The 16,432-nt window shown below is 42.7% G+C and overlaps 1 protein-coding gene across 10 annotated transcripts in view; it reads left to right on the forward strand.

The window, feature by feature from the left end:
* The window catches only part of EXOC2 (exocyst complex component 2), a 122,966-nt gene that overhangs the window by 35,054 nt on the left and 71,480 nt on the right, over nt 1-16,432 (forward strand). For all 10 annotated transcript variants that reach the window (XR_814965.4, XR_003032016.2, XM_059880305.1 and 7 more), the window contains 6 exons: nt 4,329-4,442; nt 5,778-5,902; nt 7,309-7,389; nt 14,130-14,275; nt 14,404-14,485; nt 15,240-15,342. Coding sequence is in view for 8 of the 10 variants with exons in the window: in XM_059880305.1 (XP_059736288.1) it covers nt 4,329-4,442; nt 5,778-5,902; nt 7,309-7,389; nt 14,130-14,275; nt 14,404-14,485; nt 15,240-15,342 (651 nt within the window). In the remaining 2 variants the exon portion in view is untranslated. The remainder of the gene's footprint in view (nt 1-4,328; nt 4,443-5,777; nt 5,903-7,308; nt 7,390-14,129; nt 14,276-14,403; nt 14,486-15,239; nt 15,343-16,432) is intronic.

Raw genomic sequence — 16,432 nt, forward strand, 5'->3', positions numbered from 1 at the left:
TGCATTTGTTTTATTGAAGTCTGACCTCAAATAGAGAAGCCTCATTTTAGAAAAAGAGGATGGGAAAGGAAGAGCAGATGTTAAAATATGGGTATGGATTTTATTTCCCTGACTCACTTCATATTTTTTAGATAAAAGCTTTGGTCCCTGTAGAGAATGGTGTTGCACTCAGGTTAGAAGCCCTGGGAGCATTTCCTCTTACTGTCTCTTTTATTTCTGTTTATTAATGCCATTTGGGGCTTCTTTTATAATTAGAAGATGGGAGACAACCTATTTTTAATTTTTTAAAAAATGTCATCAGAGAAGGAATAATAGGATTTACTTACTTACTTGTTGAAATTTATCAATTGAGAAGGTTTGAAGAATTAGAACTACTTGTTGTAAAGTGCTGTGGTCCTGATTTATTCCCAAACTGCAGTGCTGAGGTCGCCTGTGGGAGAAGAGTCGGCTCCTGTCTGTGACAGTGTGAATGTTTATGGAGTTTCTTGTCCCACAGTCACACGCGCAGGATGGAGCCCGGCCTCTGAGTGTGAGCCCCAGTGAGAGGCAGCAGGGGGCGCTTCTCCCTGTATGCGCGTCAGAGTGCTGCTGTCTTTCTGCCCACAGGCCTTGCAGTTGGCTTTTTTGGGCCTCCTTCGGCTGCAAAAGGCCTTCATGGTTCTAGGCTTTTAACTGATGTTTTGCACACGCAGTGCCTTGAAACTTATAAAAATGTTACTAATTACTTGGAAAAAAATAACTTCACTTTGAACTGAGACTAAGATTTGCTTGTAAAAAGTCTGTATTTCTAATTTATTATACTGATTGTCACAAATGGGCATTTTTTACACTGCTTAAATTATGATGGAGACAAACCATTTAAACTGAAAAAGAAGATAAAAACAGGTTCATATTAATAAGTAAAAGCCTTCCCTAGGTTTTATTTCTTAAAAGTCCTCTCTATCTAGTAGGAGAGTATTTGTAAGTGAAACTTTTGGAGGTGGTACATATATGGATGAAGCACAAGCTGGAATCAAGATTGCCGGGAGAAATACCAATAACCTCAGATATGCAGATGACAGCACCCTTATGGCAGAAAGCGAAGAAGAACTAAAGAGCCTCTTGATGGAAGTCAAAGAGGAGAGTGAAAAAGTTGGCTTAAAGTTCAACATTCAGAAAACGAAGATCTTGGCATCCAGTCCCATCACTTCATGGCAAATAGATGGGGAAAAAATGGAAACAGTGGCTGACTTTATTTTTCTGGGCTCCAAAATCACTGAAGATGGTGACTGTAGCCATGAAATTAAAAGATGCTTACTCCTTGGAAGAAAAGCTATAACCAACCTAGACAGCATATTTAAAAGCAGAGACATTATTTTGCCAACAAAGGTCCGTCTAGTGAAAGCTATGGTTTTTCCAGTAGTCATATATGGTATGAGAATTGGACTATGAAGAAAGCTGAGCACTGAAGAATTGATGCTTTTGAACTGTGATGACTCTCGAGAGTCCCTTGGACTGCAAGAAGATCCAGCCAGTCCATCCAAAAGGAAATGAGTCCTGAATATTCATTGGAAGGACTGATGCTGAAGCTGAAACTCCAATACTTTGGCCACCTGATGTGGAGAGCTGATTCATTGGAAAAGACCCGGATGCTGGGAAAGATTGAGGGCAGGAAGAGAAGGGGACGACAGAGGATGAGATGGTTGGATGGCATCACCAACTCAATGGACATGAGTCTGGGTAGACTCCGAGAGTTGGTATGGACAGGGAGGCCTGGTGTGCTGCAGTCCATGGGGTCATGAAGAGTTGGACATGACTGAGTGACTAGGCGGACTGCCGTATATGGGAGTGAGGGCGTTACAGTGGGGCTTCTCCCCGACACCATACCCCGTTATTGTATGATCCACCGTGTGTTAGGAGTTACTACCTGGGAAGAGGTGTCTCGAGCAGTGCGTTGATGCCCCACTGGCTTCTGGGTTGTGTCCACAGAGGCTTTATAAGCCGCGCAGTCTGGTATGTTCCACACCAGGCTGCCTTCCAGTAACGAGAAAAGGTGACCCGTTTTCCTGCTCCAGTTAGAAAACAAGGAGAGGTGACAAAGTAGTTCTTAGTGAGAGTGTGGAAGGGAAGCGCCTTGGAGACGGTTACCTTTTAGAAGTCTTTAAGAACAGACTTGTGGACTGTGGTGCAGTGCCTGCGTCCAGAAACTGAGAGGCCAAAAAAGGGGAAAAGCACACAGCCCTGAACAGGCTGATGACATTTAACGCACAGAGCAGCACGGGCGCTGGAGTAGCAGCTGTGCGGACCACGCGCTCCCCCACTCCCTCCTGCCTTTCTGCCTGCGGTCGGGAGCTGGAGCGCACGGGCTGGGCTCAACCATGCAGCTCTCTGCGGGGGCAGGGAACTTTTCTCAGGAGGACTTTTGTTCTTCTGCTGACTGGAGGTCATCAGGTCAGTTTCCTCTTTGAAAGTGAATGCTGCCGAGTTGAGGACATTCCTGTAGTTCTGCACCTGCCCACTGTACCTGGGTCCTCATGGCTAAACCCTTCGGAAGGTGTAATCTGAGTTCACACTGCCATCTAATGGGGAGCGTGCACCGTGGGGGCACGAAGGTTGTCAGCTACTGAAACTGTTGGTTCCTTAGTGAAATCACTTCACGTGTTACACATTAGACTCTGTGTTGCTTGCACTATCTGGTTAGTGAGTTCGAAGTGTGGATTTAGTCACTTAGAATATGCCTTGCTGTTAATCTATGACTTCACTTAGACAGTCAGACCTTAAGACCCAGTTACTCTGGACAGAGGGTTAAGTCTCCAGACTTCATGCTCCTTTGACACGGTGTTTCTGCTCTTCCTCATGCTGTGACTAAGACCATTAGCAGTTCTCTGCATTCTGAATCTCTCCCTCACTTTCTGTTTTTCTAGACTTACAGCTATGTATGTAGACATTTTTCATAAGCGTCTCCGGTTGTTTATTTGACAACACAAGTACTGGGGCTGTTTCTTTGACTGTAAAATGGGATTATATAACTCATCATGTTGTTAGGAGAATCAGATAAAATGGTTCTTAATGAAAGACTCTATTAAATATAGAGAACCAAGTATAAAGACTGAAGGTAACAGAGTAACGTTTTTGAGCATTTATTAAGTGTCAAAAACTGTTAAGCCTTCCACATGCATTATCTACTTTAATCCTCAGCATTTTCTTAAGAGGAAGATATGCTCTTATTATCCTCATGAATAAATGGAGCCTTGCTACTGCTACTGCTGCTAAGTCACTTCAGTCGTGTCCGACTCTGTGCGACCCCATAGACGGCAGCCCACCAGGCTCCCTCGTCCCTGGGATTCTCCAGGCAAGAACACTGGAGTGGGTTGCCATTTCCTTCTCCAAAAATGGAGCCTTAGGGAGGTAAAATAATTTCCTCAAGGTTATTCAGAAACTCTGTAAACCTGTGCATGCTGCCCGAGCTGCCTCTGCCCCTGTGGGTGTGCTCCCCATGCTGCCCGAGCTGCCTCTGCCCCTATGGGTGTGCTCCCCACAGGGCGTCACTGCTTCCAGTGGTGTCACTCGTTGTCAGCTTTCTAGGTGTTTGTGTCACAGATCTTATTTTGGGGTAGATTCAGGGTGCCTTCAGCTGTAAGTAATAGAAAACAAAAATTCATTGTGGTGTAAGCAAGGAAGATACTTATTTCTCATAATATACGAAGTCCAGAGATGGTGGGTTCCACGATTGGTTGAGTCAGGACCCAGAAGTGTCACTGAGCCGCGAGGAGCCTGGCTCTGCCATCCTCCACCCGGGGCAGCACATATTTCTTCCTAGCTGCAGAGGGGCTGCAGATAAGGGACTGTCCATCAGCATCAGCTTTCCTTGAACTTGATCTAGACGTGTGCATAGAAGCGTGAGTGCTGTATAGATCTGCCTGGGTCAGCAACTGTTGTCAGCATCAGTGTGTCTTAAGCTAGCTCTCACATAGGTCTTTAACAGTGTTTTAACAGGTTGATTTTACTGTTTTTAATGTCAGTGTACCCAAATTTTGTCTATTGGATAGGAAATGATTTCATATTTGGACAGATTTCATGAAGTATCAACTCAGCCTCTTTAAGTTTTATATTCTTTTACTGATATAATTTCTGCATTATAACTAATTTTCTATCATATATATATACAAAGTTTATACATACAGCTGAAGTTTATATGGCGTAGGAAGTATATTTTTCACGTGTACAGACTTAGACTCCGTAATGTCTCATGCATCATTGTAATGATTTGTGTCCATGTCTATTGCTGTTGGTTACGTCTTTGTAGTAATAGCACTCTAAACACATCTTAAGCCTTTTTCCTCCCTCAGAGGTAAATTTCCCCAGAAGGACTTAGAAATGCTGTTCCCTGGAATGAGTGCTGACTTTACAAGTGAGAACTTTTCCGCTGCCTGGTACCTAATTGAGAACCACTCCAACACGAGGTGAGGGCGCGGGCAGTGCCGTGTGGCTTCTTGGGGTGCAGCGCATCAGGCGTGGAGGCGTGGGGTTAGCAGCCCTCTTGACCCTGGGTGCTTGTGAACACATCAGAGTATCTGGTCCTTATTTATAAAACGGGATCATTGATTCCAGGAGCCCTATTTCCTTCTACCCTGATGTTTCTGTATGTTTCGTTGTTTGGGCCACCTGGTAAAACTTGGGTCTTAGCTGTTGTCCTGCGTCTGCGTGTGACCCCTCCCTGCTCAGGTAACAGAGTTCTCAAGTACTGGTCTAAAACAAGGAAGACACCTCCTTCCTGACCAGAGAGCAAAGGAAGATGAGTTGTTTAACATTTTTCAAAGACTTGATTTAAAATCAGCAAAAAGTACACACGGGCCACGCACCCGGGTACAGTGCCCCTCTGTTCCTGCTGCTTGAGAGTCTGCCTGCCCTCTGGGCGACAGCAGGCCTGTGGCTCGCATGCAGGGCTAGCTAGAACACTCTCCTATAGTAGAAATGTTTGACTAAATGGCTTATTGCTTAAAATGTATATCCTTGAAACACCCCAACTTGTTAAAATACACTTTAGAAGAAATTCTTCCTTCACCTATTGGGATCAAAACCATCATAGAAAACAAGAAAAGTTGGTATATACTTGGAGTAAATTTGGCCTGGTAAATTTTTAGAGCAAATGTCTGAAGTCTTTCTTTGGGGAAGATGGTTCTGATTTCACATTATAGATGTGCTTTTCTGTTACCCTAAGTCAGGATTGATCTCTCGTCTCTGTGTAGTACCATCTTGGCACTCAAGAATATAGTCAACAATTTACAGCCAGATTTTCTTAGCTTTAGTGGAAATAAAACTTGTGAAATACAGAGACCAGCTGATTTTTCTCTGCTTGAGTTATAAAGATGAAGTAGTATGGTCTGTTCACTTAATGTGAATTTTGAGCTGACCCCCGTGATTCCTGTGAAATCACCATTAATGGTGGGGCCTGTCCGGGGGGTCCTGCCACCCAGCCCTGTGTGGTCCAGGCCTCTGCATCTGGGAGATGCTCTTCAGAACTCCTTACCTGGCAAATGCTGTGTTGATTTGGGTCAAGTGTAAGCATATCTACGTGTATAGTTACTTCTCAGGGGTCTGACGCATGAGGCTGTACAAAGCTGTTGTACAGCTGCTGTGACTTTGGTGTTTGTAATGTGTAAGGGGTTAGACCTGGGTAAGAATTTGAAAGCGTGGTCTCATCTGATTACATACTGTATTAGTCTGTCTTTCCAGTGTAGCTTCAGTATTTTACAACTAACACATTGTCTTCTCATGGCTTCTTCGTTTCACTTCAGTTTTGAACAACTCAAAATGGCGATCACCCACCTGAAGAGACAGGCTAACAAGAAGAGTGAGGGCAGCCTGGCGTACGTGAAAGGGGGGCTCAGTACTTTCTTTGAGGCACAGGACGCCCTCTCAGGTAGGTAACCCTCGGGCGTCTGCTGGGGCTTCCCTGTTGACTCCAGTCCTGAGCTTGCAGAGGGCTAGCAGGCTGTGATCCTGGGGCTGTGTGCACAGCTGTTAAGTGGAGAGAATCTCCTCTTTGTGACTGAATGCTTTTCCCATGCATATAGTTCTGTGTTCCCAATTTATGGACGTGAAAGCAGGCTGAGGGGTTTGGGTCACCTGCCCATGAGGTGTGGGTCGGATGGAGTGAAGCTTGTGTCCTGGGATTGCGCTGCCTTGGCTCAAATTTTGGGTTTGGCTGTATGACCTGGTCAACTTATTTAATTTCACTGAGCCATGGTTTCCCCATCTGTGAAATAGAAGTAACGTTAGAACCTCGTCACTGGCTTCTTATTGGATGCACATCGTGTGTTAGAAACTTATTACGGTGCTCTGCTTAAGGTCATGTCTCAGTAATGTTTATCTTGCTATTTTTTATTACTTTAACTGTGTCACAGTTTTGAATTTCAAATTGTATTTTGGAGATTTACTTTGAAAATTTTCTTAATGATTCACTTGAAGAAACCAGATTTGCTTTTAAAACTTCCTCTCATCAGTAGGTAAAAGTTTTTACATATAAATTAATGATTTTCTGATAATTTATCAGAATCATTCAGACATATATAAATACTAGCAAAAAAACTCTAATGTAATTTGCCCATCCACAAATTGACGTGTTGGTAGATGTTGCTAGATATTTCTTGAGAACCTCCAGGGAAGTATAGACGAGTAGAACATGAATAATATGTATTTTGCCATGTTATGTCCCACGGCTGAAATTAAATATTTTGAGGTTGATATATATCAAATAGTCGCATTTCTATTTTGTAGATGGTGAAACTGATAAGAATGACTTTCCTGTGGCCAAATACCAAACGTATTAGTAATTTAAGCCTTATTTTTCTTTTTTTTAATTCAGTCATCTTTAGTACTCAGCCTTCATGATCAGATGACTAAGTACATGTATTATGTACTATTTTAATAGCATTAAAGTACCGTGACTTCCCTGGTGGCTCAGAGGTTAAAACGTCTGCCTGCAATGCGGGAGACCTGGGTTCGATCCCTGGGTTGGGAAGATCCCTGGAGAAGGAAATGGAAACCCACTCCAGTATTCTTGCCTAGAGAATCCCATGGATGGAGGAGCCTGGTGGGCAACAGTCCACGGGGTCGCAAAGAGTCGGACACGACTGAGCGACTTCACTTTCACTTTCACCGTGACTTAGACTGGTGTCTGCTGGTTACTTTGCAGAGTTTTTGTGTGTTTGTGCTTCTTTCTAGCAGTGAAAATAGAACCAGAGCTGTTTAAAAATGTCTTTTTTGATGTAATATTTTGCCACCCATTAAAATAGCCTACATTTTAACTTGGTGCTTTTTTTCTAGCTATCCATCAAAAACTAGAAGCGGATGGAACGGAAAAAGTAGAAGGATCCATGACGCAGAAATTGGAGAATGTTCTGAACAGTAAGTTTTGTCCTACTACCCAAACTTATTTATGGACTTTATAACAAGCTTTGATAGAGTTCTTGGACCTGGTTTCACAGAACAAGGCAGTTAAGTTGTATTTTGTTATTTATTTCTAAATAGCAGTGATTTAATGAGCATAGAGAATAAAAATATTGAAAATGAATGTTCTCTTTCTGTTTGCATTTTATTTATGAGAAATCATCATTTGAGAGCAAACCAGTATGCTTCTTAAAAAGTAAAATTTGCCACCATAAAGGAGGCCAGTGCATAAATGACATCATCAAAGGAAAAAAATTGCTGTGGCTGTAGCCAGGATCATCATTGACCAAGAACATAGAATAGCGTCTTCAAGCATCTGCCAGTGGTAACACAGTGATAACATCAGCTGTTGGAAGTCAGATACCGAGCTGTCTATTTGTTTATGCCATGCCTTTTTCCAAAACAAATTTAAGACAGCTGCATTCTTGAGTGTTTCTAACTCTGAGACATTTTGTAAGAATTGTAGGCCAAGAGAAACTGATACATGGAATTCAAGGCTCTTTCCACCTCCCCTTCTTTCTGCTGACATATGAACTTCCAGCTACTTACCCTATAGATTTAGAAGAAACTCAGCAGATAAATCAGTCCCTGTTATAATATTAGTGGCTTGAAAGTAAACTGTTGTCTTCACGAATATAGTGAAACACTTGACAAGGAGCAGTGATGTCCAGGGGACTTTCCTGGTCGTCGAGTGTAAGCATGTAGAGCATACAACTTCACCAGGAAGTAGAGTCGAGAATAACTAAAATATTGAAGACCCCCAGCGTCGGCCCTTTAGTGATTCTATAATGTAGGACTGTGATAACAAGTCAGTTTTGCACTTCTATCTTAATTTAGTTCCATCAGCAGAAGTTTGTGGGCTTTTTTGTAATAATCTGTTCATAAACTTTGGGATCTCTGATAATAAGTGTTTTCTAGAAAGAAGTTTTAATTTGATATAGGCTTTCCTTGGTAGTAGAATTTGATTACTTCGATTTCATCTCAAAATTTATGAGTTTTACAACACTTTAAATATTTTTCTCTCTGTTTTTTTGTATTACTATCATTTTGCCTTGAGATTTTACCTCATTTCTTTTTCTTGTCTGAGTATCCAGTCACCAGCTTTGTTCAAATGAATATAGTCTGAATTCAGCCCAAATAAGCATTTACTAAAGCTGTTTCTGTATTAACAAAGTCAGACATTTTAAAGGGTTGGAAGGCTGTTTTCTACTTGGGGATGCTATTTTCCCTGGGGAAATTGCCATCAAACCATGATATCTGTTTAAAAAAAAAAATGATAGTAACTTTGAAAAGGTGATTTGTGAGAACAAGCTGGCTTAGTAAGTATCTCAATTTGTCAGTAGAAGAAAATGGATATTTGTTAATGTTGGAAAAAATTAAGATCCGTTTCATGGTGAGGCCCAGTGTAGTGTATAACTTTTTTCTTTTCAGTAGTTTAGATAATTCTCCCTTGAGACTTGTGGTAGTAAAATTTGTAAGGGAAATTGTTTTACTTTTATTCCTTTATAAGCACAAACTTTTTCTAGAAATGTGTCCTTTTAAATTTCTGCTGAAAGTTTGCTCTTTTTTGAGTAAACTGGCTTAACATGAATGTCACTTCTTTGAGAAATCCTTTGAGATTCAGGACTTTCTGGGATAAACATTTTTTGTAGAATGTATTCCTTTGTAACAGTCCCTTTTTCCTAGAAATATTTTTCTGTCAGCTGTATGTTGATGTTTGCTATTGTAGGATAAGTTTGTAGTTCAGGTGAGCTTGGCCAACTTTGGTACGGCTGATGGTGTCCAGTGTCATGCTGGGTCATGTGACTGGGGGCATGTGACTGCCGCCCTCAAGCAGGTCCCTGCCCAGAAAGTGGGACCTGATCACTGCTCTTGAGGAGCTGTGCAGAGATTATACAGGAGTGTGGGCACAGTCTGGGGCGTGATCACATGCTAACTTACATGTGCTTTTCCTGAGTTATTTTAAATGAAACTTCTTAAGATTTGGGAAATCCTTTTCACTTTAAGTTTCTGAAGGGTGACATTGGCCATAAGAAATTTAGTCCATTTTGTTCAGAATTTACCAGTTTTGAAACCTTTCATTGAAATGCTTAAAAACAGGTTCTCACTGATACATTTCTCATATTTGCTTTGGTATTTAATAATTCCTTCTTAATTTCAAAGCAGTGATGCAGTAATGACTGTTGATGTCTATAGATCCACATTCCTCTGTGTGTGTGGCCTGTTGCAGGAGTGTACAGCCACACAGTCCGGTACCACTTCTGTGTACAGTGATGACTGTTGATTTCTGTGGAATCCGCATTCCTCTCTGTGTCTGTTGTCTGTCCCAGGAGTGTACAGCCAGCAGCTCCTGTGGCAGTGGAGGTGTAGCTGTCGAGCACTTAAATCATGGCTAGTGTCACTGAGGAATGTAGTTTTTAATTTTAATTTCATCTGAAGTAGCCCCATGTGCCTGATGCTGCGGGTTAGATAGCGCCGGTTGCAGGGAGGGATGGTGTGGCCCAGGCGTCATGGTTGCAGCTGTGACCAGACCTCGCAGGCGCTGCTGTGACCAGCCCGGCCAGGCGCTGTTTCCGCACCCTACAGGTGCTGAGCCCTGCGGTTACTCTGGGAAGCTTGTTCTGTTGTCTTCATTTTATTGATGAAAAAGCTGAGGCTCAGAAGGACGACATGCATTCCCTGAGTCACTTGCGTAGTGAGTGGCATTTGGGCCTGGAGATCTGGCTCCAAGTCTGTGCTGTAAACTGCAGACAGGCTCTGCTGGGTTGGAGCTCGTGGCTGTCAGCGCCCAGCATTCTCACCGCGTTGCGTGAGTGCTCGCTTGGTTTCTGGCTGTCCACCCACCCATCGCTCACCAGTCACGGATGCCCAGCTGCCCTCGTGGTAGAGTCATGCTCAGACGCAGAGCGTGCCTGTGTGTGGCCTCCGCATCTCCCAGAGAGACACTCGCAGGAGGACGTGGTCCGCAGAGATGACCGTGAACCAGCACAGGGGAAACGGGGTTCAGAGCCCATCAGCTGGGGTGTAGACAGGCACCAGTGGGGCGCTGTCACCATGTGGGAGCCCCAAGGAGCTCGGTGAGGGTGTGCATCCCCACAGAAACCAGGAGGGTATGATGAGGGACTCACCTGGGATGCTTGGGACACGGTGGACAGGTGTGGACACGAGGGTGATTGTCGGAGCGCAGAAAGGATGCCTGATACATGCTGCAGATTTTATGACGAGAAGAGAAGGCAGGCTGTCTTGATAATGTTGTTTACAAAGAAATTAAGCACTTGAATTTTCAGTGTTTCTAATATTTTATATTAATAGTGTACTAAATAAAAATTAGTTTTACTGTTTTTTCTTTTTTTTTTCGTTTCTAACCAACAGCAAGTTTTTAACATTTCAGCAAAAATTTTTAGAAGTCACAAAATAAGCGTCGTCTTCCACTTGGTTGTTAGGGTTGTTTGCTTGGCTCAGCTGCCCGATCCCTGATGCAGTCCTGCACGCGGCCCTGCGCTGCCCTGCCCTCTGTGGGCCCACGTGCGTCCCCGGTCCGGGGAGCCACTGCGGTTCAGTAAGCAGGAAATGAGGGGTAAGGTTGCAGGTCGAGGGGTCTGCTTGTGAGGAGCTTTCCATGCAATGTCGTGGAGTTTGTCTATTCTGAGGCTACTGGTGAGCCCCGGAAGGATTTTAAATAAAGCAGTCACACGGTGAACTTAAACATTCTGCCATTTGTTGAGAATGGACTGGAAGGAAGCTGGGTAGAAACAGAAGAGGAGCCAGGGAGATGCGTGAGTGGGGGCGTGAGGCTGGTGGGGGCTCAGCCTCAGGCGGGCTGGAGACGAGCGCTGGGTGACTCGGAGAGCCACCTTGTCAGCTGGTGTCACCCTGTGAAGTCTGCCTGTCTGTCCATTTCTGGAGTTTGTTAGGAGAAACAAGACACATGGCAGGTTGCTCAGTCTCTTTGTGTCGGAGTTTTGCCATGAGTTTAACTGTATGTTGAAAAGTTTGCCTTAACTTTGGTTAGTTTTCCTGTTCCGGGGGTGAATAGCGTGATGGGTTGGGGAAGCCCTAGCTCCCCAGGCAGAGACGTGGGTCGCCATTGCCTGGGCTGTGCTCTGTGCCCGGTGCCAGTGCCCTGAGCAGGGCCACAGAGAGCTTGAGTCTGCTTTGATAGTCTTGAGGTGGCCAGGCACCTCAGAGTCACATGGTGTTTTCTGCGGGTGACAGTTGCTGGTGCAGGCTCAGGCTTTCCCATCATTGAGGGCCTAAGATCCGGGGGCAGTGCTGCAGTGACCCGTCTCCCCATCTTTTCCTCCTGCTCTGTTGAGAAGCAGTTGACACGGATATTGTGTAAGTTCAAAGCGCACAACGTGATGGCTGGATGACCATGTGTGATGCCATGTGTCGCCCCCCGGTACTGCCGCCATGTGCAGTGCCGCATGTGATCTGTGGTGGGAGGGTGTGAGATTTTCTCCAGTGGAAGTGTTGTTTTCCCTACATGGCTGCTGTGCAGTGGCGTTAGCTCTGTTCCTGAGGCTGCCCATCCACCCCCCCGGCCCCAGGCCGTCTGCCTCCAGGAGCCGGAGCCATGCAGTGTCCGCCTCTGGCTGCCTGCACTTGGAGCCCTCCAGGCCCGTGCCTGTCACCCTGTCTTAGGCCGAGGGACATGTCACTGCCCTGCCAGCCCAGCTGAGGCCTCTGTGCTTGCTGTCCATGCTGGGGGTGTCCGTCCCCGAGAGCAGGACACACTGTCCCTGCAAGGGGGAGGGACGGCCTTCAGTCCGGGCAGGCCTGGGGCTGCTATGTGCGATGGGACTGCTCCAGGGCGTCCTGCCTCAGCTCCGGGAGCCGGCCTGTCCTTTTCTTCTCAGTTGCCCCACAGAATGAAGACCTCAAGTGTGGCTGGTGAGCTGCTGCTGATTTTTATCTGCTGCCCCAATCTTGGCATCACTGCCTTCATTATTTTCTTACTGTATATAATCGTCCAGTTATCAGTTACGAGCTCCCAAAGTTAATATTGTGAATGCAGTAAAGTTCACAACAGAATAATAATTTATGGGCAAAGTGTTTTATAAATTAAAATCATAATTTCATAACTTAAAATTTGTGTGTAAATTAAAATTTTGTATATATTTCTGTATAATTATAATTTGATAGCTTATAATTTCTGCCTCTGCGATTTCTGTATTAAATATTTATATTATTTAATTTTAAATGGATTTTCTACCTGTACTTGTTTTCATGCTTTTTAGGAGTGTTTAAAATTATGTTAGTATTGTTTTATTGTCTTCAAGATGAAAAAAATCTAATTTTGATGTTTTGTATTCCTTCATTGTAGAGAAAGTGCTTGAGGATTTAACATTCACAGCACACACCTAAGTAATCAGCCTTTAAAAATACTCAATCCTCATTCAGGAATCTGTTCATTTATGAAGCCTCAATTCATGAAGTCTGTTTCTAAATGATAAATGCTTAATAATAAGCATTCCAAGAAAAGTACTTTTAACTTTAATCAGATTTCCAATATTCATTTACTCTTCATTATATGATTTGGTGGCAATAAGGGAATATATATATTTTTCTCATAGTAGAAATTTAGTATTGTACGTTAAATAATGTGGTGAAAATAGCTATACTGACAAAACAAAGTTTTTATATCAGGCCTTTAAAATTTCAACAGAATTTAAACATTATTTAGATAAAACAATTATGTTATAAAGACGACTTTTAACACACTCAGGCCACCCACAGTGTGGACTAGAGAAAGCGGCATGCCAGCCACCCAGCGAGACTGAGGTCATTTTTTTCATCTTTGCTTAAAGTATAGTCACTAGACCAGATAATGTAGAAACTTTATATGAACAGTGATCAAACAGCCAAAAAGAGTATCCTTTTTCTCCACTTTCCTTGTGACTAATTAAAAATAATTCACAAGTTGAAAAAGCTTAAGTATTTTTATATATAGTAAATTTTGTTTTAGATAAACTTTCGTTAGTGATTCATATAATTTGAGGCCTTTAAGGTAAAAAAATACATATGTATATATGTAAATATAAAATGTCCAGTTTGTGTATCATTTTAAGAAATGTTAAGCTGGTTTAAGAAATGTTCATTAATGATAGTGTGTTAACATTTGATATTTTAAATTGCTTATGTAGTTTTTCTGCCTGCTGCATAGATAATCTTACATAGAATAGGGTTAGGTCTAAAATACTTCTTTTGAATAACTTTTCTGAAAAATTTTTCTTCCTTTTTTTTTAAATTACTATGAATATATAGATACTAAATCCAGAGAATTAACTAGTGTACTTGTGTGTGCACACATCATGTATGTGTGTGTATTTTAACCTATTATCTGAATTAATGAAATAACCTAAGGGTCCATAATGCTGTAAAACTTAAAAGAAGCTGAAATAAATGTAGATTCACATCAGAGAACTTATTTGGGCCTGGTACGTATGGTTATTCTTAATTGGGTACCATTAATTGGTATACACATATGAAAAGACTTAGCAAGCAAGATGGAAATTGTGCTTAAGCAAACTGTAAAAAATTTAAAAAAACTCCAATATAATTGACTTTTAGAAAAGTCTGCTGAGTTATAATATCAAGTATAATAGCAGTCTAACATTTTGTTTCTTTTGTCCAGTTGCACGTTTTATGACTAAAATTAGTTTTTATCTAAATTTCTTTTTCTCCTTTTAAAACAGGAGCAAGTAACACTGCAGATACATTATTTCAAGAAGTCTTAGGTCGAAAGGACAAGGCAGATTCCACTAGAAATGCACTCAATGTGCTCCAGCGATTCAAGTTTCTTTTCAACCTCCCTCTAAATATTGAAAGGAACATCCAGAAGGTACAGTGCCTGTTCATGTGCCTGTGGGCGCAGATGTCTTACATTTTAGAGTTGTGAGGATGTTTTTTATCTTAACCAAATTAATTAAACTTTACTGACAATCTCCAAAATGTTTCTTTATTTTAAAGGGTGATTATGATGTGGTTATTAATGATTATGAAAAGGCCAAGTCACTCTTTGGGAAAACAGAGGTGCAAGTTTTCAAGAAATGTAAGATTTATTACTTTAAGATTTTTTACTTTGCTTTTATAGGAAAATTGTGAAATGGATTTTGCAAAGAATGTTAACATGCATTTTAGCTTTTGTTTATATGGTGCCCCTTTTCAAGTGTAAGATGGGTACTTCAGAAGTAGCTTAGTGGAGTTTCTTAGTGACCTGGAGAGAGAACTACAGGGCGGGTGGACATCCTTTGATGCTTGATAATTGTGATGCTACTTAGGTCTTTTTTACTGGAAAGAATTGTTACAGGTATTTTACAGAAATGGAAACCTACATTTTATTCTTCCCTCTTTAGAAAGACTAATAATATATTTATGAATTCTAACCCTACTTTAAGCAAATTTTGAAATTATCTCTATGGTAGAGTTACAGAAAATAAAGCCTAAAATGCCTTATTAACTGGGAGAACTATCACAGGACTTGATTAAATTTGTAAAGAAATCCAAAAGGACCCAGAAAAGTTTATTTTTATTGTGATAAATTTACAGTGTGTGTGTGTGTGTGTGTGTGTGTGTGTGTGTGCGCGCGCGCGTGCACGCACAGGCTCTCACACTGCACACCAGTGAGTTTGACAGGTACACACACCCTGTAACCCGAACCCTGCAGGGAATGTTTTCATCGCTGGGGAAGTTCCCCTCCTGCCTCTTCTCAGTCAGCCCCTCCGTCCGCACAGCCAGTCTGCTTTCCATACTTTGATTTTAAACTTTCATTCTGTAAATCATGTAATTATTTCCTTTTTAATTAGATTATGCTGAAGTAGAAACACGGATTGAAGCTTTAAGAGAATTACTTCTGGAGAAGTTGCTTGAGACACCATCAACTTTACATGACCAGAAACGTTATATAAGGTAAACCTTCTGTGAGAGTTTTAACGAATCACATGTATCTGGGTGATGCTGGATACGTCCTGTTGCTCTTACAGAGACTCGGGGAGACTGGGAGAGTGATGAGACGGCAGAAGGGAAGACAGGCAGCAGAAGTGTGGGGACCCATGTAGGACAGCAGGTCTTGTGTGTACTCAGAGACTGGGGAGCAGTCACCCTTTAAAGGCAAGAGAATCCTGCCAGTTTGGGTGAAGGGAAAGCGGCCTCATTGCCCTTCTCCTGTCCACAGGATCTAGCCTGGCTGGGGGGCTGCTCCCTGACTGGCTTCGAGGGTGGCGTTGTCCCACGGGGCTCCAGTGCTGCAGGTGGGGCAGGGCTCAACAGCTGAGGGTTCTGAAAGCTTCCAGGCTTGAAAAGGAGGTGGGGATGCTGACTTGGAAAGGACGGCAGTAGCAGCAGAAGCGTGGGCCCCATGGTGTGGTGGGAACCGTGTTGCTCAAGAGGGAGGGAGTTTTAACGTGGGCTGGCGTGGGGAGCTGGGGTGCCGGCTGCCCCCCAACAAGCCACGCGGTCGCTGCGTGGCACCTGGTCACACTTGCTCCACAGGTGGGGGGCCTCTGGCTGTCTGCCTTCACAGCCTGTCTGTGCTTTTCTCTAAGTGTCCCCAGAAGAAAGCACACACAGGAATTTTTCTGGCTTGTAGAATCATAGAAATTTAATGCTGCTAATTAACTGTGTGTTGTTATCCAACTGCCTTTTTTTTTTTTTTTTTAACATGTAAAGTAACAGAGTTCCAGGAAGGCTAATCTGTCATCTAGGATACAAAACTGTTTAGCGTCTTGTCTGTGTTCTGCCATGCTGCTTCACTAATAATTACAGTTATTCTGTTACATCTCTTGGTAGGAAAATGATGTTAAACCTTATCGAGTGCAGGATTTCTTTATGTAGTGAATTGCCGTTGTGTGATAACTCATGCAGTTTCCGTAACCGGTTAACCTACTGGATACCGTTTAAAAGATAGTAATATTAAAAAAGGTTCTTTTAAATGGCCTATTGCTTTATTCCCTGTCCTTTCAAAAGGAAAAGAACAAGAATGTCACCGAAAATGTCAAGT

The sequence above is a fragment of the Bos taurus genome, chromosome 23 (genome assembly GCF_002263795.3).
Source record: "Bos taurus isolate L1 Dominette 01449 registration number 42190680 breed Hereford chromosome 23, ARS-UCD2.0, whole genome shotgun sequence".
Lineage (NCBI taxonomy): Eukaryota > Metazoa > Chordata > Mammalia > Artiodactyla > Bovidae > Bos > Bos taurus.